The 18,188-nt window shown below is 44.3% G+C and overlaps 1 protein-coding gene across 2 annotated transcripts in view; it reads left to right on the top strand.

Annotated features, from left to right (window-relative positions):
* LOC144761189 (sulfotransferase 1 family member D1-like) overlaps nucleotides 1-18,188 on the top strand; it is a 153,278-nt gene that overhangs the window by 92,857 nt on the left and 42,233 nt on the right. For both annotated transcript variants that reach the window (XM_078646691.1, XM_078646690.1), the window contains exon 3: nucleotides 14,079-14,204. In XM_078646691.1, the coding sequence (XP_078502817.1) occupies nucleotides 14,079-14,204 (126 nt within the window). The remainder of the gene's footprint in view (nucleotides 1-14,078; nucleotides 14,205-18,188) is intronic.

The following is an 18,188-nucleotide window of genomic DNA, read 5'->3' as shown; positions in this document are numbered from 1 at the left end:
CTACATGCTTTCTGTGAGCTGGCTCACGTTGCGCGCTGTCTTGTAAAGCTGCAGCTGCATGGCTGCCATGTGCCGTGCCTGCTTTTGGTGGACAGCTAGCATCCGGCGTTCTATACCCAGCCCTGGATCTTGGACATGTTCCCCCTGCCAGCGCGTGTTGCCACGTTGCGCTACTGCCTCATCAGTCCGCTGGACTGCGAACGCACAGTGGCTGTGTGCCGTGTTTGCCTCCTGGGTGGTGGTGTGGCCTGTACCACTGCCATGGGTGTCACATGGGTGGTTGCTGTCCTCCTGTGGCTGCAGGGGTGGCCCTGTCTGCATGGGGAGGTTGTGGTACTGGTGCTGGTGGTTGTGATGGTCCAGGTCGTGGGGCAGGATGATCCTCTTCCTCGGTGTCCTCAGGGTTCTCCTCAATTTGGAGTGCCTCGCTGTCTGTGCTGGGTTGTTCTGCAGCACCTGTGATGTAAATGAGTGCATGATTAATGATATGTATCTTGCACATGGGATGTTGCAACATGCATGCAGGATTGCATTCCCTGACTGGCTTTAGGGATATGTTTCACTTGACAGGTCTGGCTGTGTGTGGCTATCCGGGAACTATTGTCACACTACAGGTCCCACAATGCAATATGGCATTTCAGATGTGCATGGCCTGCATTACTGGGGTTATCAAATGGCTAGCTCCAGAGGCATGGGCATTGTTAGGGGACGGGGTCGCCGTTGCATGGCACTTACCTTGGGATTGTTGGGTGGGTCGGGAGGTGTCCAGCCGGGTGACCCCCACGCAGGCTGCAGGGTTGATTGTGTCCTCCACCAAGTCTTCAAGTGGAGTGTTGGGCGCAACTGTGAGGTCTCCTCCTCCTGTGGCATGTTGCTCCCCCAGCCTCTCTGCAATGCGCTCTTTGACACGACCTCTGAGGTCGTACCACCTCTTCTTCAGCTCATTAATGGAGCGCTGTGTCACTCCAACAGAGTTCACCTTGGACCGGATGCGCTGCCAAATGCGCCTTTTGTCGGCTTCAGGCACCTTCCGGGATTCCTTGCCAAACAGCCTGTCATGGTCCTTGCTTACACCCTCGATGAGGAACTCCAACTCCTGCTCAGAAAATTTGATATTGCGTTTTCTGACAGGTGCACTGCTTCCTGCTGTTCCTGGGACATTCTGGTTTAGTGAGTGTGTTATGTTGTGGCGCTTCAGGGTGTGTCTGGTGGAGCTCTGTGCTATGCTTCTTCCACTCTCAGGCTCTGTGTTCAGAATGAGTGAGGGAACTGCCTACTTCCTGGTTGTGATGTCATCATTGTGCTTGAAATGCGACTTCCCGTTTTTGCGATCTCGCAATTTGCGATTTCGGTAATTGCGAAATCGCAATTTCAACATGGGAAACAGGCGATTCTGCGAATTTTATATGACTTAGCGAAAATCGCAATCGGCAATTGGGGCCAACTGCGATTCGCTTTTTTTAATCGCTTTTCTTGATGCATCCCATTCTGCGAATTCTAAATTGCGACTCGGTATTTTTCGCAATTTAGAATTCGCAGAATCTTGGCTTGATGCATCTGGGGGTTAGTCCTCTATCTACAAAACAAGCTGATCCAGTAAGCTCAGCTCTGTTTCCTCTGATTCACAAAGGTAAACATGCATGTGTAAATTTACTACTGCACCCAGGTGTAAGTCTACACTTTTTTGCTATTCACACTTGGTGCGCGTAGATTTACAGCTAAGTGTAGACCTACATGTTTCCGCCTACTCAATTAAGGACGTAGAGATATCTAAAACTGAATTTAAGACTATTGTGGTAAATAAATAAATTACCGGTACTATTTTTCTATGCATTAAAGGAAAAAAAGGATAGCTCAATAAATGAGAGGCAGAGTCCGTGGTATCTGAGTCATACGGGCTTTAATTAAGTGGCTCGAGCCAATGGACATCGGGTTCCATCACCTACTAAGGCTCAGGAAGGGACAATCTCAACATTTCATTAACATCATACAATATATATAGTAAAACAGTACAGTTGCATTGAATACAGTAGGCGTAGCAAGTGACAAAGAAAAGATAAGAACATATGGGCGTGAAAAGAAGGCGTGCACAGGGCGTACACGGAGGTGTGTGATGTAGACGTCACAGAAGTGTCATAAGTGGGTGGACACATGGAGGGGGCTTCAGGGGCAGCTGGAACCTTTAACCTACTGGGGCGCGCAAACGAGTCATGACGTGTAACTGGGGAGAGCTGGGGGGCGCTGACTTCTAGCACTAGTAGAGGAGACTGAAGTCTGGGATGTCAGAACGACCTGTACCTATAGCGTATCTGATATCTTGTGTTTAGAGTACATGTTGCTTGATTCTAAAAGTCATCAGGGCAAAGACTAATTGTCACTAAAGGCTAGTGTATGCATATATGTCTTCATGTATTGCGTGAGCTATGGATCTTCTATGGATACTAATTCAGTAAATTACTTGCATGGAGACAGGAAGACTAGACTGTAGATGGATATGTTTATGCTGTTCGTTAGCTAGGAATGTGAAGCCGGGGAGCTGAACAGATAACTGTAGGCATAACATATTCTTGGCAGGCAGGCCAGGCCGAGCCGGGCACCGCGTTGCTTGGCAGGAAGTAAGGGAAGGGTCAGGGATGCGGGCGGGGCTGTATCTCTCGGAGCATTTCAGGAGACTTGAGGCCTGAATCTGGTGTCCGGGCCCTGTGGGGCCTTAGAAACGGGTGCATCTCGATGATTTAACGTGCACCATGTAAATACGTTGGCAACATAGGCCTAAAAGCCTAATTCACGTTGCTTTCACGGAGGACTGGATAACTGACATACTAACGTTGGACGCAACTGGAAATGCGTCTTTATTATCGGCCACGGAGGGAAAATGCATAGAAATCATGCACATATATATTACATGAATGGGAACACGTAGGGACACATAACAGGGCTAAATTCAATTTTCCTCATTCCCTCCTTGTTCCCTACGTTCCCTTCAGGAAACATCAATATTCATGAGACCATCTATCTGTTCATACAGCATCATTTGCTCGTCTTTTTTCTTTTGGACATGGGACTGTGGACGTGGAATACAAGCTGTAGCGCACAAGCCGCAAATCGCTGGGCCACATTGTAAACAGAGACAACAACTGAATATGATCATTACTACTATTCCCAAGAATGACAGTACTTTCCATCCCCATGCAGATATTACACTCCAGAGCCAACCGGACCAAGTCCAGGTGCCTGGATTCTGGTGTAGCTGATGAGCTATTTTATGAAGTCTAGTTATTGCTGAATACACAGACGGTGCGTTATTAGGAATGAAAACGCAACAACTAGATCCGATGACTCTACAAGCTCCGCCCCTATCGGCCAGGATGACGTCAAGAACAAGGCGGTTCTGAAGAACAACAAATCTCATAGCAGACTGCTCTTCTGTTAAGTTACCTAGGGCGGAAGTAGTCTCATTCACTACTGCTTCAAGGGTTCCTGGTTAACCTGCGTATTAATTTACTATTCTGGACAGGACCTATGAAGAAAAAGAAACCTTTATTGAAATCCGTATACTGTTCCAATGCAGTTTCAGTCTGATCGACAATTGGGGACTCGATCTCCCTTCGATGTCTGACGTGTACTAGATCGGTATTTCGGTGATAATCGGATGGGGCTAGGAAAACTGGTGGCAGTAGGAATGCAATGTAACAGGTTCCATCCCAATCTAGGGGCAAACGTATATAAGCGGTCTGACCACATATAAAGTAGGAATGACGTGAAGCCTTGAAAGTAGACTTCCCACTGTCACTGTACTCGACCACAGTAGTACAATCACTGTGTCCTAGGTGTACTGAACCATTCTTTCTAACACATAATTCGCCTTTCACTGGTAGAACTGTTATAGAAGGCAAGTCTGAATTAGTCTCGGACTGAACATTCAAAACCATGAGGTTAAAGGAAAAATTACCTAGATCATATACTTCATTTTCTAGATCTATCCCTGTCCTATGGGAAAGACCGTCCTTGTCTGGGAAACAGGTTTCATTCATAACTGTATTCAGAAGGGAAACTGTGGACTTGTCGTCTAAAGATGACGTCAATGTAAACCATGCTCCACACGAACCATTGTGTGAAAATGGATAGGGAAAGAGTGGCAGAACTCCCTTCACTGTCTGGTAAGTGGGGAGTCGACCACATACCCAGCAATTAGTGGCATTGCTGGTCTGATGTGAATAGTGTAACATACGAATAAAAGTATTGTTGCGCATTGCAAGTCGATAGGATAACTCGTGAGGGGGTAGTTCACTAAATGTGTGCTCTACAGTATCATTAGAGGAAAGGTGTGAATGTGAACCAAGAGGAGGAAAAAATACATGTAGCATAAAACTTATACATGTGATCGTAAGACTCAGAATAAACATAAACAATAATGTAACGATGCATCTGCTTCGGAGATTTTTACAATATTTCATTTTCTTGACGTTTCGTCTATCTCTCTCACTATGTGGGTCTATCTCATACATGTCAGAAACCTGTCTAACCGCTTCACCCGAGGGGGACTTAAACAATTAAACGCTGTCTGACTTACTAGACCTTAGTTTCATTTTATACTCCTGCTGCGGAGTTTTCTCTAACAGGGGAAGTTTAGAGTCAGTATCGGGGCAGTCCTTGAAAAAAGTCTTTGGACACAGTCCATGGAAACGCTTGATATGACTGGAATGGAGCCAGCCTTTTCTTCCTTCTAGTTTTACGGCGGTCCTTGTGGTCATCAGAACGAGTTTTGGCTCCTTCCAGCGGGGCTCCAGAGGGCTTGAGCGATCAAAGTTCCGAACCAATACTAGATCTCCTGGAACGACCTCGTGCGGTTTCACCTGGGTGTTGTCCGGAAAAGCAGCCGCGACCTGTGAACGACAAGAGAGTAGTGCAGACATCAAGGAAGCTAGGTAATCTGTCAGCATGTTACTGTCAACATCGGTGATTTTACGAGGCATAGGTGTACCCCACAGGTTTGGGGGACGACCAAAAACTACTTCGTAGGGTGACAAACCAGATCTGGAATGAGCGACGATTCGCATATAGAAGAGGGCAACCGGCAGGGCTACCATCCAATCTACACCTTTTTCTGCACAGACCTTCGCTAATCGTATTTTCAGAGTTTGATTGTGTCTCTCGACGAGGCCAGCTGCCTCGGGGTGTCGTACGCAGTGGAATTTCCACTGGTACCCTAACAGAAGTGATACCTGTTTCATGAGTTCGGACGAGAATGGCTGTCCATTATCTGAATACACGACACGGGGTAAACCGTATCGAGGGAAAAACTCACGAACCAGCTGCTTGGCAGTGGTCACGGCAGTATAATCTGAGACTGGATATGCTTCTGTCCATCTGGACAGAGCGCATACAACTACGAGGACATACTTGAATCCTCGACATCGATCCATCTGGATATAATCCATCTGGAGGACTTCAAAAGGATGGTCAGGAGGATGGAATCCACCTTGTTCCACGGGGACACCTTTACCTGGATTGAACTGACAACAGATCATGCAGGTACGCACTTTCTGCTTCGCTGCTGCTCGTAAATGCTTGTTAAACCAGAGGTTCTGGATACTGTCTAACATGGCTTTTTCTCCTAAATGTGCTGGACTGTGTGCTGTATTAATAATGACTTGAACCATAGAGTCGGGGAGAAACCAGGTGGCTTTTCCCTTCGTCAACAATCCCTGATCTGTCAGGACCCCTCCTTGTTCAGTCCATTTCCTGATTTTGTCTGGAGTAGCATGTGTCTGTATGTCTAGTACATCTTGTGTAGGGTCCTTGACTGTCATGCAAGTCGTCAGAACTGGAACGCCTGTCTTTGTCGTGTCAGCTGGAATGTCTGGAGTCTGAGCTGTAAGCTTGGCTGTTCGATCTGCCAGGTCGTTACCCTGGGAAATGGTGTCAGTGACTTTCGTATGTGCTTTGCACTTCATAATGGCTATAGCTGTAGGTAAATGTATTGCTTCTAACAGAGCTTGAATGAGGGGGCCATGCTGAATCTTGGCTCCATGAGAGGTCATAAAACCTCTTTCTTGCCAGAGGACTCCAAAGTCGTGAACGACTCCGAATGCATAACGTGAATCTGTATATATGTTTACTTTCAGGTTCTTGGCTCGTATGCAGGCTTGGGTCAGAGCGATGAGCTCTGCTGCTTGAGCAGACAGGGTGTCAATACGATGTGTTTCTATAACTTCAGTTTCAGTAGTCACTGCATATGCTGCAACTAACTCTCCTGTACTTGTTCTCGTACATGAACCATCCACATAAAGTGTCAGGTCTGGGTCAGGTAATGCAATGTCCGTCAAGTCTTGTCTTGGCTTCGTCATGGTGTTAATAACTTTCACACAGTCATGTGCTGCAGGGTTTGAGGTAGTCGAGGGTAATAGTGTAGCAGGATTTAATATGTTGCAACCTCTGATTTCTATGTGTGGCTGAAACAGTGTCAGTTCATATCCTGTCAATCGTGCAATTGTCAAGTGCTGAGTCTGTGTTCGGTTTAAAAGAACTTCCACGGAGTGTGGAACCTGTACTGTCAGGGAGTGTCCTAACACTATGGAATCACTTTGTCTGATAGCTAAAGCTGTGGCTGCAACTGATTTGAGGCACGCAGGCAAAGCCTGGGCTACTGGATCTAATGTGCTAGAAAAATAAGCACAAGGCTTGTGTTGTCCTGCTTGATCTTGTGTGAGAACAGATAATGCTGTACCATCACGTTCAGTGACAAAAAGTGTAAAAGGTTTGCTGTAGTTTGGTGTCGCTAAAACAGGTGCTTGACATAAAGCTTTCTTTAATTCTTCGAAAACAAGTGTATGTTCCTGGGTCCAAGGGAGGACAGTCGATGTCGCTGCCTCCTGTGTTGTCAACTGTATCAGTGGCTTGGCTAGATATGCGTACTGAGGGATCCATTGTCTACAGTAAGAAGTGAGGCCGATAAAAGCTTGTACCTCCTTCTGTGTCTTGGGCTGTGGAAGATGTGCAATTAACTGGATACGGTCAGGTGTCAACTGTCTACCCCTCTTGGACAGCAAGTGTCCAAGGTATACCACTTGCTGGACACAGAATTGCAGTTTCGAAGGGGACACCTTGTGCCCCATTTCTGCCAGAAAATACAAGACTGTCAGTGACGCACGTTCGCAGTCACGTTCTGTACGGGCAGTGATCAATAGGTCATCAACGTACTGGAGCAGGGCAGTGTCAGTTGGCATGTGAATACTGTCTAGTTGTCGTTTAAGTGCTTGACTGTAAATACTAGGACTTTCTGTGAACCCTTGAGGTGCACGTGTAAATTTATAGCTACGTCCATTTAAACAGAATCCGAAAAGGAACTGGCTGTCTGGATGGATGGGTACACTAAAGAAGGCGTTCTTGAGATCGATAACAGTAAAAAAACGCTGCTTCGGAATCAATGGCAGTCAATAGGGAAGAGATATCTGGAACCACTGGGTACTGGGGTATGATACATTTATTAAGTTCTCGAAGGTCAATCACTAATCGATAAACTGGAGGTGCATTTGGGTCAGTACGTTTAAGAATCGGAATGATAGGAGAATTACATACATTGGAGTCAGTTTCTACAACCACTCCTTGAGCAATGAGCTCGTCAATGATTTTTGATAAGGCTGCTACAGCCTCAGGTGGCAGCTTGTATTGTCGGATTCGTGGTAGTACAACTCCTTGTTTCAGAGTGACACGATATGGTGTAATGTGCATACAACCTACATCAGTTGGACCTTGCGCCCATAAATGCTGTGGTACGTTCAGTAATCTTGGATCAAAATCTCTTAACACATAATGTCCTTTAAAATCACGTAAAAACAATCTCACTCCTTACGGAGAACAACAAATCACTGCTCCTAGTTCTTTCAATGTTTTAATACCAAGTAGGTTTTCTGGACATGATTTCGTAAGTAACAAGTCTGTAGTTCGGGACAATGGACCAACTTCTAGGGAAACTGGTTTCGTTATTTCATTAGCAATAGGCTTTCCTGAAAATCCCAGGGAAACGTTTCTTGAGCCTGAGAGAGGAGCCCCTGGAACCTCGTCATGACTGATGGTAGTCCTACTTGCCCCTGTATCAATCAGAAACTTTCTGTCTTTCCCTAATACCTGGCTGTGTACATAGGGACCTTCTTGATCTACAGGAACCTCGATGAGAGGCAAGCCAACCTCTCTAGGCTGTTTCATGAATACTGCTGATATTCTGGATAATCTGACTGTGCGTACTGGTACATCTGCTGTGTAACGTGTTGTGTGGCAGCTATAGGCTGCGGTACTGTTACTGTCTGTTGTGCGTTCTGCGGTGGTTGCGTGTTTTGTGGAACATGTTCCTGTCTAGGAGGACGCGGTCTTTCTTTCGTCTTACCAGTAGCTATGTTGTGTTTCAGAACTGCACATTCGTTTATATAGTGACCTGGCTGTTTACAGTAATTGCATGTCCCTTTAACGGGAGCTGCAGAATGACTGGTCTGAGTCGTACCCCTCTTCTGACTCTCCACCGGAACAGACTGTGCCACTAGTACTTTCATTTTCGTGTCTTTCATACGTCTCCTTTCGTGTTCTTGTTCTTCTCTGATTCGGTTCTGGTGGTACTGTAACATTTGTAACATTTGGGACGGGGTATTAGCTTGCCAGGTACTCTCAACTTTCAGTACTCGATTTTTAACTTGTGGTAAAGAATTCTCTACTAATTTGGTAACAAAAAGATGTGGATACGACTCACTACTTGTTTTCAAGCCGCTATTAATAATGAAACATTTTTCAAATCTGGAATAAAAATCACTAGTGTCTTCGTCTTGTTTCTGTTTGCAGGCTGAGATGGCATCCCAGTCTTCCTTTTTCGTGGTTAGTAATCTTGGCAAGACTTGTATTAACAATTCGGGCAATTCTTTGGCTTTTTCCCCGAGACCAGTACCAGGAACTCGTGTGTTATCTTCGTTCTCTAATTCGGCCCAGTCGATCTTTTTCTCTCCCACCTCCCATTCTTTTTCTTTAAGTTTTTCATATATGCCCGCAGGCAACAGGACCTTTAACATTTTAATGATATCGCGATACGTGTATTCTCCCATACGGAGCATGTCTTTTAATTCTCGATGGAACCCTGCTGGATCTTTATCGTGACAGGGCACTAACTTTTTCATTTCCAGTAGTTCTATTTTCGTTAAAGGGGTGTAAACAAATACTCGTTCGAGTGCACCTCCCGTTCCCTTGACAGGATGCACTTCTCGCAAAGGATTCTGTCTATCTATGTAAAATGTCTTTCTTACTGGGGGTGGAACAGGAACGAAATGTGGAGTCAGGAACGTTCTGTATTTGTGGCGTTGTTCTAAAATGACATTAATCAAATCGGTACCTAGGCCTTTCCATCTGTTTAGAAGTAACTTGTCCAATACATTATATAGGGGACCTGGATCAGAATGCTGACTTTCGTACAGTGTAATGAGGTGCTGGATCATGTACATACCCACCAGTCGCTGTTCGTCTGGGGATAGTTTCAGAAATGTTTGGGCCACTACTTCATCTGAAAATGTGCTAGAATTACTAGTCAATTGAACTGCTGATCGGGCTAGTTCCTGTTCATGCATGGTACTGAGCTCACTGTAACCTATTCGTAGTTTCAGAACTCTATCGGTAGCTTGGAATAAATGCTCAAGAGAACACTGTTCTGGTACGGGAGGAAGAAAAGTTTTCTTACATTCTATGCGGGTGTGTCTGTCAAAAGGTCTCGTCCTACCTACATACGCTATTCTGTCTGGGTTGTCTGTGTCTACATCTTCGTCTGAAGTGTCATTCTCTTTCTCGGGTTCTCTCGTTGCTTTCTCCCTTTCGTGTATGCCTAGGATTTCCTTACGAATCTTTCATATACATGGATTCTATACAACCTTGTTTACTGTGTTTTCCTTCCGCTATATTGTCACTCCATTTTGTCAGGACTTTCATCTCGTCTTTGTTTTTACCAGGCTGGTCTTGTTCTCTTATTAAACAGTTTATCAAAAACTGCAAGATCATATTTTGAGTCTCGACTTTCCTGTGTGCCATAGCCTCGTGAATACTTTCTGGTCTTTCTCCTGTTCTGATGAAATGATATATTCTGTCTAAATGTTCCCTCATTTCTGGTATGATAGTCAAATAGTTTGTAACTCGTCGTAGACGTACGGAATATAATATCATGTGATCTTCGCCTGGCACTGGATCATATCTACAATCAGTAAGATATTGTTTGAGGGCTGCGTATGTAGCCAATTTTGGCGTGCGCTGTAATGCTGCGTCTCTTAGCGTCATTCGTTTTACTTGAGGCGGGGTGATAGGGATACCTCCCCCTGCTCCTCCTGAACTTGAATCGTCAACTAATATTGTGTGTGACGTTGCTGGTAATGTGACTGGTAAAGTAGGCATACGTAATGTGGGTTGGTCCTGGGTTACTGGCGGATTAAAAGGATTCCCGGGACCAGTGGCTGGAGGAACAGTAATTACGTTATTAACAGGGTTGTGAGGTTGAACAGACGGGGTAGGATTCGGATTTGTGTATTCTGGGACAGTGTCGTCTAAATAGGAAGAAAGGAAAATTTCAGCTGCGGTCGGTTTATGACGTAGCTTAGTCGGGACCAATGGTGGCGGTAAATTAAAGGGTGCTTCCGGGGTCGCCTTAGGCAGGCCCTCGGCGAGAAGGGGATACATGCCTTTAATAAGGGCATTTCTTTGTCGGTCTAACTGTTCTACTCTAACTCGTTCACCTTCTTCTAGTAGTTCCCTTTCTTGGGCTTTTTCTGATGATTCCCTACTTAGTTCTGCTTTCCTGAATTCTTTTTCTGTTCTTTTATGCGATTCTTTACGCCACAATTCTATGGCATCTTTCTGGGATTGTCTGGCTTTCTTTTTCCATAAAGCTTCCTCTACTCTCACGATGCACTCAGCATCCCAGGTTCCTGAAACAGGCCATCTATATTTCTCTTCCAGGTTTTTGGTATAATCTACCCATAAGTCTAAGTACAGTATGGCATCTAAGCCATGTTTATGATACATGAAATGTCCGGGACTGTCCCTAGGTGGGACAGGAACTGATTCTTCGAGTATCCCTTTTCTGGTTCCTATCTGACGTAACTTTGAAAACAGAGGCATATTTGAACGTACTTGAACTTGAACACAATAAAACACAGTAATGAATAGCAAAACAAATCATTCATACCACGACATCAAAACACATTAAAAACAGTTCGAACAGATACTACCTAGTACATTGAAAACATAATACTGGACATCTCGAGAAACTATACTAGAAAACAGAATTACTGGATGCACTGCTAAAACAGTACAGAACATACCGGTCTCATGAAGAGACACGTCATACCGTATCCACGTAGGTGAACACGTCGGACCGGATCTGTGTACCCAAACCCGTCTGGACCGGGCACAAATTAATGAACCCGTCTAGATGCGTTCCCAGCAATGGTACTCACCGGTAAGCAAAACTGAAGGCCTCGGAAACTCGACTGGACTGGACTGGACTGCTACGACGTCTGGTTACTGCTACGCACTACGCAGGCGCTTCGGGCTTCGGAAACAGGTGGGCCTCAGGATACCTCGGACCTTGCTTTCTCGGCTTGGGCTCTGGTCGGGACTCTCCGCCTTCCTCACCGCCTCGTCTGGATGCTGGACCGCAGTCTCCGTCTCCTCCGTGGGCCTGAGGGAGTTTTAGCAGGAAAACCTGCAGGTGCACAGTAGGGGTCCATCACGGCTGTAGAAGGGGTCAGGGGGCCTGCGTTACATCGCCGGCGCGTGGGGAAGGGGCTTGTCCCTATTCGGGCGCCATTATGTGGTAAATAAATAAATTACCGGTACTATTTTTCTATGCATTAAAGGAAAAAAAGGATAGCTCAATAAATGAGAGGCAGAGTCCGTGGTATCTGAGTCATACGGGCTTTAATTAAGTGGCTCGAGCCAATGGACATCGGGTTCCATCACCTACTAAGGCTCAGGAAGGGACAATCTCAACATTTCATTAACATCATACAATATATATAGTAAAACAGTACAGTTGCATTGAATACAGTAGGCGTAGCAAGTGACAAAGAAAAGATAAGAACATATGGGCGTGAAAAGAAGGCGTGCACAGGGCGTACACGGAGGTGTGTGATGTAGACGTCACAGAAGTGTCATAAGTGGGTGGACACATGGAGGGGGCTTCAGGGGCAGCTGGAACCTTTAACCTACTGGGGCGCGCAAACGAGTCATGACGTGTAACTGGGGAGAGCTGGGGGGCGCTGACTTCTAGCACTAGTAGAGGAGACTGAAGTCTGGGATGTCAGAACGACCTGTACCTATAGCGTATCTGATATCTTGTGTTTAGAGTACATGTTGCTTGATTCTAAAAGTCATCAGGGCAAAGACTACTTGTCACTAAAGGCTAGTGTATGCATATATGTCTTCATGTATTGCGTGAGCTATGGATCTTCTATGGATACTAATTCAGTAAATTACTTGCATGGAGACAGGAAGACTAGACTGTAGATGGATATGTTTATGCTGTTCGTTAGCTAGGAATGTGAAGCCGGGGAGCTGAACAGATAACTGTAGGCATAACATATTCTTGGCAGGCAGGCCAGGCCGAGCCGGGCACCGCGTTGCTTGGCAGGAAGTAAGGGAAGGGTCAGGGATGCGGGCGGGGCTGTATCTCTCGGAGCATTTCAGGAGACTTGAGGCCTGAATCTGGTGTCCGGGCACTGTGGGGCCTTAGAAACGGGTGCATCTCGATGATTTAACGTGCATCATGTAAATACGTTGGCAACATAGGCCTAAAAGCCTAATTCACGTTGCTTTCACGGAGGACTGGATAACTGACATACTAACGTTGGACGCAACTGGAAATGCGTCTTTATTATCGGCCACGGAGGGAAAATGCATAGAAATCATGCACATATATATTACATGAATGGGAACACGTAGGGACACATAACAGGGCTAAATTCAATTTTCCCCTCACTATGAAGTCATGACTAGTAGTTGGTAAAGAAGAGGTAAAATAATAAAGTTTTACATCTTTTAAAATAATACCCATTTTAATGTAAAATAAAAATGTAAATTGATTTGAAATAAAAAATAACCTCAAAATAATAAAATGTTACAGCACATTAACTCATCCGATTGCGTGTAATATACAATTAAATAAATGAAATGCATTAATTTAATTTATAATTTTTTTATGACAAAGTAGAAAAATCTCCATCACTAGCCTTTTAATATTTAATTAATGTTTAGTACATTTTATTAAAATTTGTGTTTTGGTATGGTTCTACAATACTTTTAAATTTTTAAGAAGTTTAAGAGTTTCATTTAGTTTTTTTAACTATGCTAATTAATTGTCTAATTCCAAAATATTTTATGTTTCATTTAATCTAATTTTGTTAACACTAAAACAGTTAATGTATATATTTAATTTAGAAATCAAAATAATGCATTTATTATTATTTCCTTTTAGGGTGTTATATTACGCCATTGCGTCTGTTGTTTACTCTGGAAGACTGTGTAGGACGTGTGAATAGCCATGTGTTTAATTGATTTACTCCAAGGCTGGGCTGTTGTACTTTTACTACTATGTTGGGACGATTTGGCTTTAGTCATTTTAGAACTGTAGTTTGTGAATAGCAATCATCATATTATTTTTTGGGTGGGTGTTTCTGCCAAAACTCATGCTTACCACTCCCTAAACCCCTTCTTAATCTGTATTAAACTTCTCATTTAGAAGAACATATGCCCTAATTTCCAATCCCTCCCACATTTGCCATTAAATCCTGGGTTTAACTGTGTGAATCTCTTTACATAGAAAAGATAGGAGAGGAGCAAATAGAGGTCTCCGTGCATAGGGTTGTGAATTGCATTTTGTCGTACTAAAGTACTACAGAAAGCAGTTTCTGAATCGGGCCCAAAGGTGTCACCACACACATCCCTGTTCCTTCGGGTGTATTTTCTGAGGGCAAAGGATCCATTTTGGAATTTTCCAAGTAAGCATATTCCTCAACCATTTTTACCCTTTGTCTCATCTTTGTTTGGCTTCTTCACAGGTACCACCTGGATCAGTGAAATAGTGGACTGCATCCGTAACAATGGTGAGGTGGAGAAAGCCAAGCGCAATCCCATTTATGTTCGAGTCCCATTCCTGGAGTTTGCAGCCCCATGCATACCTTCAGGTAAACTCATACCAAAACCCCACACACTATCAATATTTGAAAATAGAGTATTCACTTCTCGTGTCATTTGTGGTTGGGGCTGAAGTTCTTTTAAGGCTTAGGTCCACTGCTATGGTGGTTATGAAAACCTGAACTCCTTTTTTGATAAATTCTGTGCATTTATTTATAAATAATGTTTAATCAGAACTAGACATTTTCTGATTGGTTCTGCGTACTGTTTATGCTGGAATATTCAAACCTATTGTAATTGGTAACGCTCCATTTTTATCAAGAAATTTTCACTTTCGCTAAACAATTTATTGACTTTCCCTGATAAATCCTGTATACTTATTTTGATAAATTCAGAACTTGTGCCCTGAAGAATTTTGCCGCTTTTTTAATGAACAAATCTTTACACTTCTCCAATACTTTGAGCCCAACCTTCATAAAAAATTTTTTTTAGGCGTTTGATAATTAAACCTACTCACATGTTCTGACACTGAATGCACATCCGTACTGAATCATTCATGTGCATATATTTTACAGATTTGCATGTTTACTTAAGAGTCATGATGAGCTCTTTTTAACGAATTCTGTAAGCCTACAGTTATTCCATGAAGGGAAAAAACTGGTTCTGAGTATTAACCTCTGTGGTATCACTCTTAATATGATCACTTATCAAGGAATTCCTTACAGCACCTAGAGTAGTTCATTCCTGGCCCTGAATATCACACCACTTTTCTGTGAGGTGAAAGCTGGATTTTCAAAAAAGTCTAATCTTCCACTTGCTATCATAAGATGTATAAATAGTATTCAGAGTATCCAAAAACAGTTATTAGCCATATTCTTGTATCGCTTCAAGACAGTGATATTTTATATTCCAAAAAGATATTTTGAAGAAATTCACTGCTCTTATATTTTTGGTCTGGTGTCAAAGAAATTTCACGACTGGCCACATAATCACATAAACATAATACGTTTCAGTATATCGTACCTTTAGCTCTATGTTCGAGGCATGAGAGCTGTAGATCACATGCTTTGCATACTCCTGCCATCTAATGTTGGGTCTGGATGTTTGCAAGTTGTTCTTCTTCGAAGAAGTCTTTCCAGTGATGAGGTGAGGGGACTCCTCATTTCAGTGATAGTGCGCATGGGCATCGACTCCATTGTTAGGTAGTTTTTTACAACCCTTGGGTTCGGACGTGTGTTGCTGTGCTCTGGTTCAAAACCGTTCTTTGGTTCCCCTCGACCCGCAACCCTTTCTACCTTAACGGTATTGTTCTCGTACTCGTTTCCCACTTTTCTAAGTATCCTTTTGGTCTCCAAAAACTACTTCTGATCAGAAAGCTTTGTGGAAGGCCTTCGGCCCTAGCCACGTTGGATCAGCTCTCAGTCGATGGACGGACATTGTTCAAATTTTGCCCTCAGTGCTACGCGAAGTATCCGTGCACTGATTCACACTTTGGGGTCGATTCTGATCTGGGTCGGATTGTTCTCCGACCGAGCCGGATCCGGAGTGTTTTCTGACCGAGCCGGATTCCTGCAGTCCGACCGAGCGAGTACGATGCAGCCGCATGCTGTCGGACTCGGTTCGGTCGGGCTAGAAGTCAATGGGAGCCGGTCGTACGACGCGTACATGGGCTCCCATTGACTGAATGGGTACGTCTCGCACAAGGGCGCCCAATACAGCGGGTACGCTTCGGTGCCATCTGCACCGCACATGCTGGTGTTGGGGAGACCCTTGGGTCTCCCCCTGTGTCCGAATCATAAGGCTGCGGGTGACGGGGGGTCTGACGCGGATACCCAAAGCAGCTTCCAGACTGTCCGACACGTGCATCGTACTGGCTCGGTCGTAATTCGCACCCATTGCATGGCACCGTTTGCTTACGGACGAGGCGTACAGAGCGTTTCGGACCCGGAAACGATTCGGTTGGCGATTTTGCATGTCTTGTATCGTACCTGCTCCCTCGTACAGCTGTGCGAGGCGGGCGGAGAACACATGAACGGCCTGTACTTTTTACGGCTGGATCGCGTTCGGGGACCTTCCGAGCAAGATCGGAATTGGCCCCAAAGTGTGTAACTCATGCTTGTGTCTGGAGCATAAGGAGACGCCTGCAAATAATTTAGATCTAAGAAAACTCTTTGCGATCCTCGGGCCAGACGTAGAGAAATGCAGCGTCAAAGCATCGAAGATACACCGGACATCTTTGGTGAACATTACGAACAAGAAGATGTGGGGGCATTAGCGATGGAGGAAGGAGAAAACATCTCCATCCAGGACTCTAGATCGGACCGTGAGATAGACCTCGACATCGAGGACTTGCCGTAAGGACGGGGTTGCATGAGCACCGAAGACCCCTGCCATGCCAACTTCCCCAGAAAAAAGAAAAGGTTTTGGCACTACCTCTGCCATTTGGCCAAGATCGGCACCAAGATGACGTTTCCGATACCCTGCCTATAGGCTCGGTTTGGAAACACATTGTCAAGCATTCCGGTTCCATACCTGCTCACAAAAACCCTCTTCGTATCCGAAACCATCCGTATTCAAGCAAAAATCTAGCTTGGAGTCTAAACTTTCTATACCGAAAGTGCAACATCCTTCGGAACCGAAATCTTTTGCATCTAATGAGCATCACATGTCAGCACTGAAAACACCTGTGCCGAAAACGAAAACATGCCTCGTCAGATCTGGCTTCAGACATTATCCCACCAAAAAAGGATCGTAAACAAATAAAAATCATTATTAACCCTGATACAGGTCGTATACACACTAATCTACCTCAAAAACACAAACTTCGAGATAGGGACACTCATTACAAAATTCCTTTAAAGAGGAAATCTGTGGCCACCAGTCCTTTTTATATACCACCGCTATTCACTTCACCACCACCCCCTCCTCCTTCTGATCCTCTACAGATTAAAACTCAGTATTCTCCATAATCTCATCATGATAATGATGTTTTTTTCCTTGTATTAGCTTTATTCGATAGCAAGTATCATAAAAGCATTCTGCACTCATATATTATGGTATGAGTGTACATTTAAAAATTACATTGAGTTAAAACACAATAAAAACATGCTATACATGCCAATTTAATAAATAGACGACTCTTTTTTAAAAAGAATAAAAATATATATGTTGTTAATACATATGGCTCACAATTACTAATTAGTCGCTAATAGCGCGAGGAACACAATCCTATGCCTGATCTTACTCCAATAACCATAAGTTGGATGCTACTTGTTGGGCTTTCTTGTTTAGTACTTTTGCTCGAACAATCCAGGCACAGCCCAGAAATGTGGCAACTTAATATACAAGCAGAGACATAGATGGATCAGTTCTCAAAATACGTAGGGCAACTAGATGGTTTGTAGTGCCTAATTGACTGCATACGGGCTTGAGCCATTTGGCCCTAGCCTGTTTATAAGCAGGGCAGGCAAATAGTATGTGAGCTACAGTTTCTTGCTGAGAGTCACAGCAAGGTCAGTTTGGTAAGGTGCGTTTTGGCGAGTCCCATTTGGCAGAATAGAGGCTTAAGTGGTGTGCTAATCGGGAGAGATACGAGGTCTCTAAAGAATGTATTTTCTGATCTACCGATCTCTTCGTTTTTTTCAAAACCGCAGAGTTCTGCACCGTACATTGCTGAACTCACAGCCTTTCCTTCGTAAACTGCAATGGCTGGGGCTACCAGTCTGCTTGAAGATGAGCGTTGGTCTTTACCAATAGCTCCCGCCACCCGTTTGTGATTGAGTAACATTTTGTCCAAGTGGGATCGCTATTGCATATTCTCGGAAAGCCTGATGCCCAGATAGTCGAATGTGTGGACTCTCTCTAGTAAAGATCCGTCTAGAGTGATTTTGCTTCTAAAGCGTTTTCCTGGGTTAAAAGCCATAAACTTCGTCTTAGAAGTGTTTATTGTTAGGCCCCTTAAACTGCAAAACAATTGGAAACGGCTGAGAAGTTTCTGGAGGCCTACTGGGGTTTTCGATATAAGAAGAGTATCG

The sequence above is a fragment of the Lissotriton helveticus genome, chromosome 6, assembly GCF_964261635.1.
Source record: "Lissotriton helveticus chromosome 6, aLisHel1.1, whole genome shotgun sequence".
Classification (NCBI taxonomy): Eukaryota; Metazoa; Chordata; class Amphibia; order Caudata; family Salamandridae; genus Lissotriton; species Lissotriton helveticus.
This window is presented reverse-complemented; position numbering and strand designations above follow the sequence as displayed.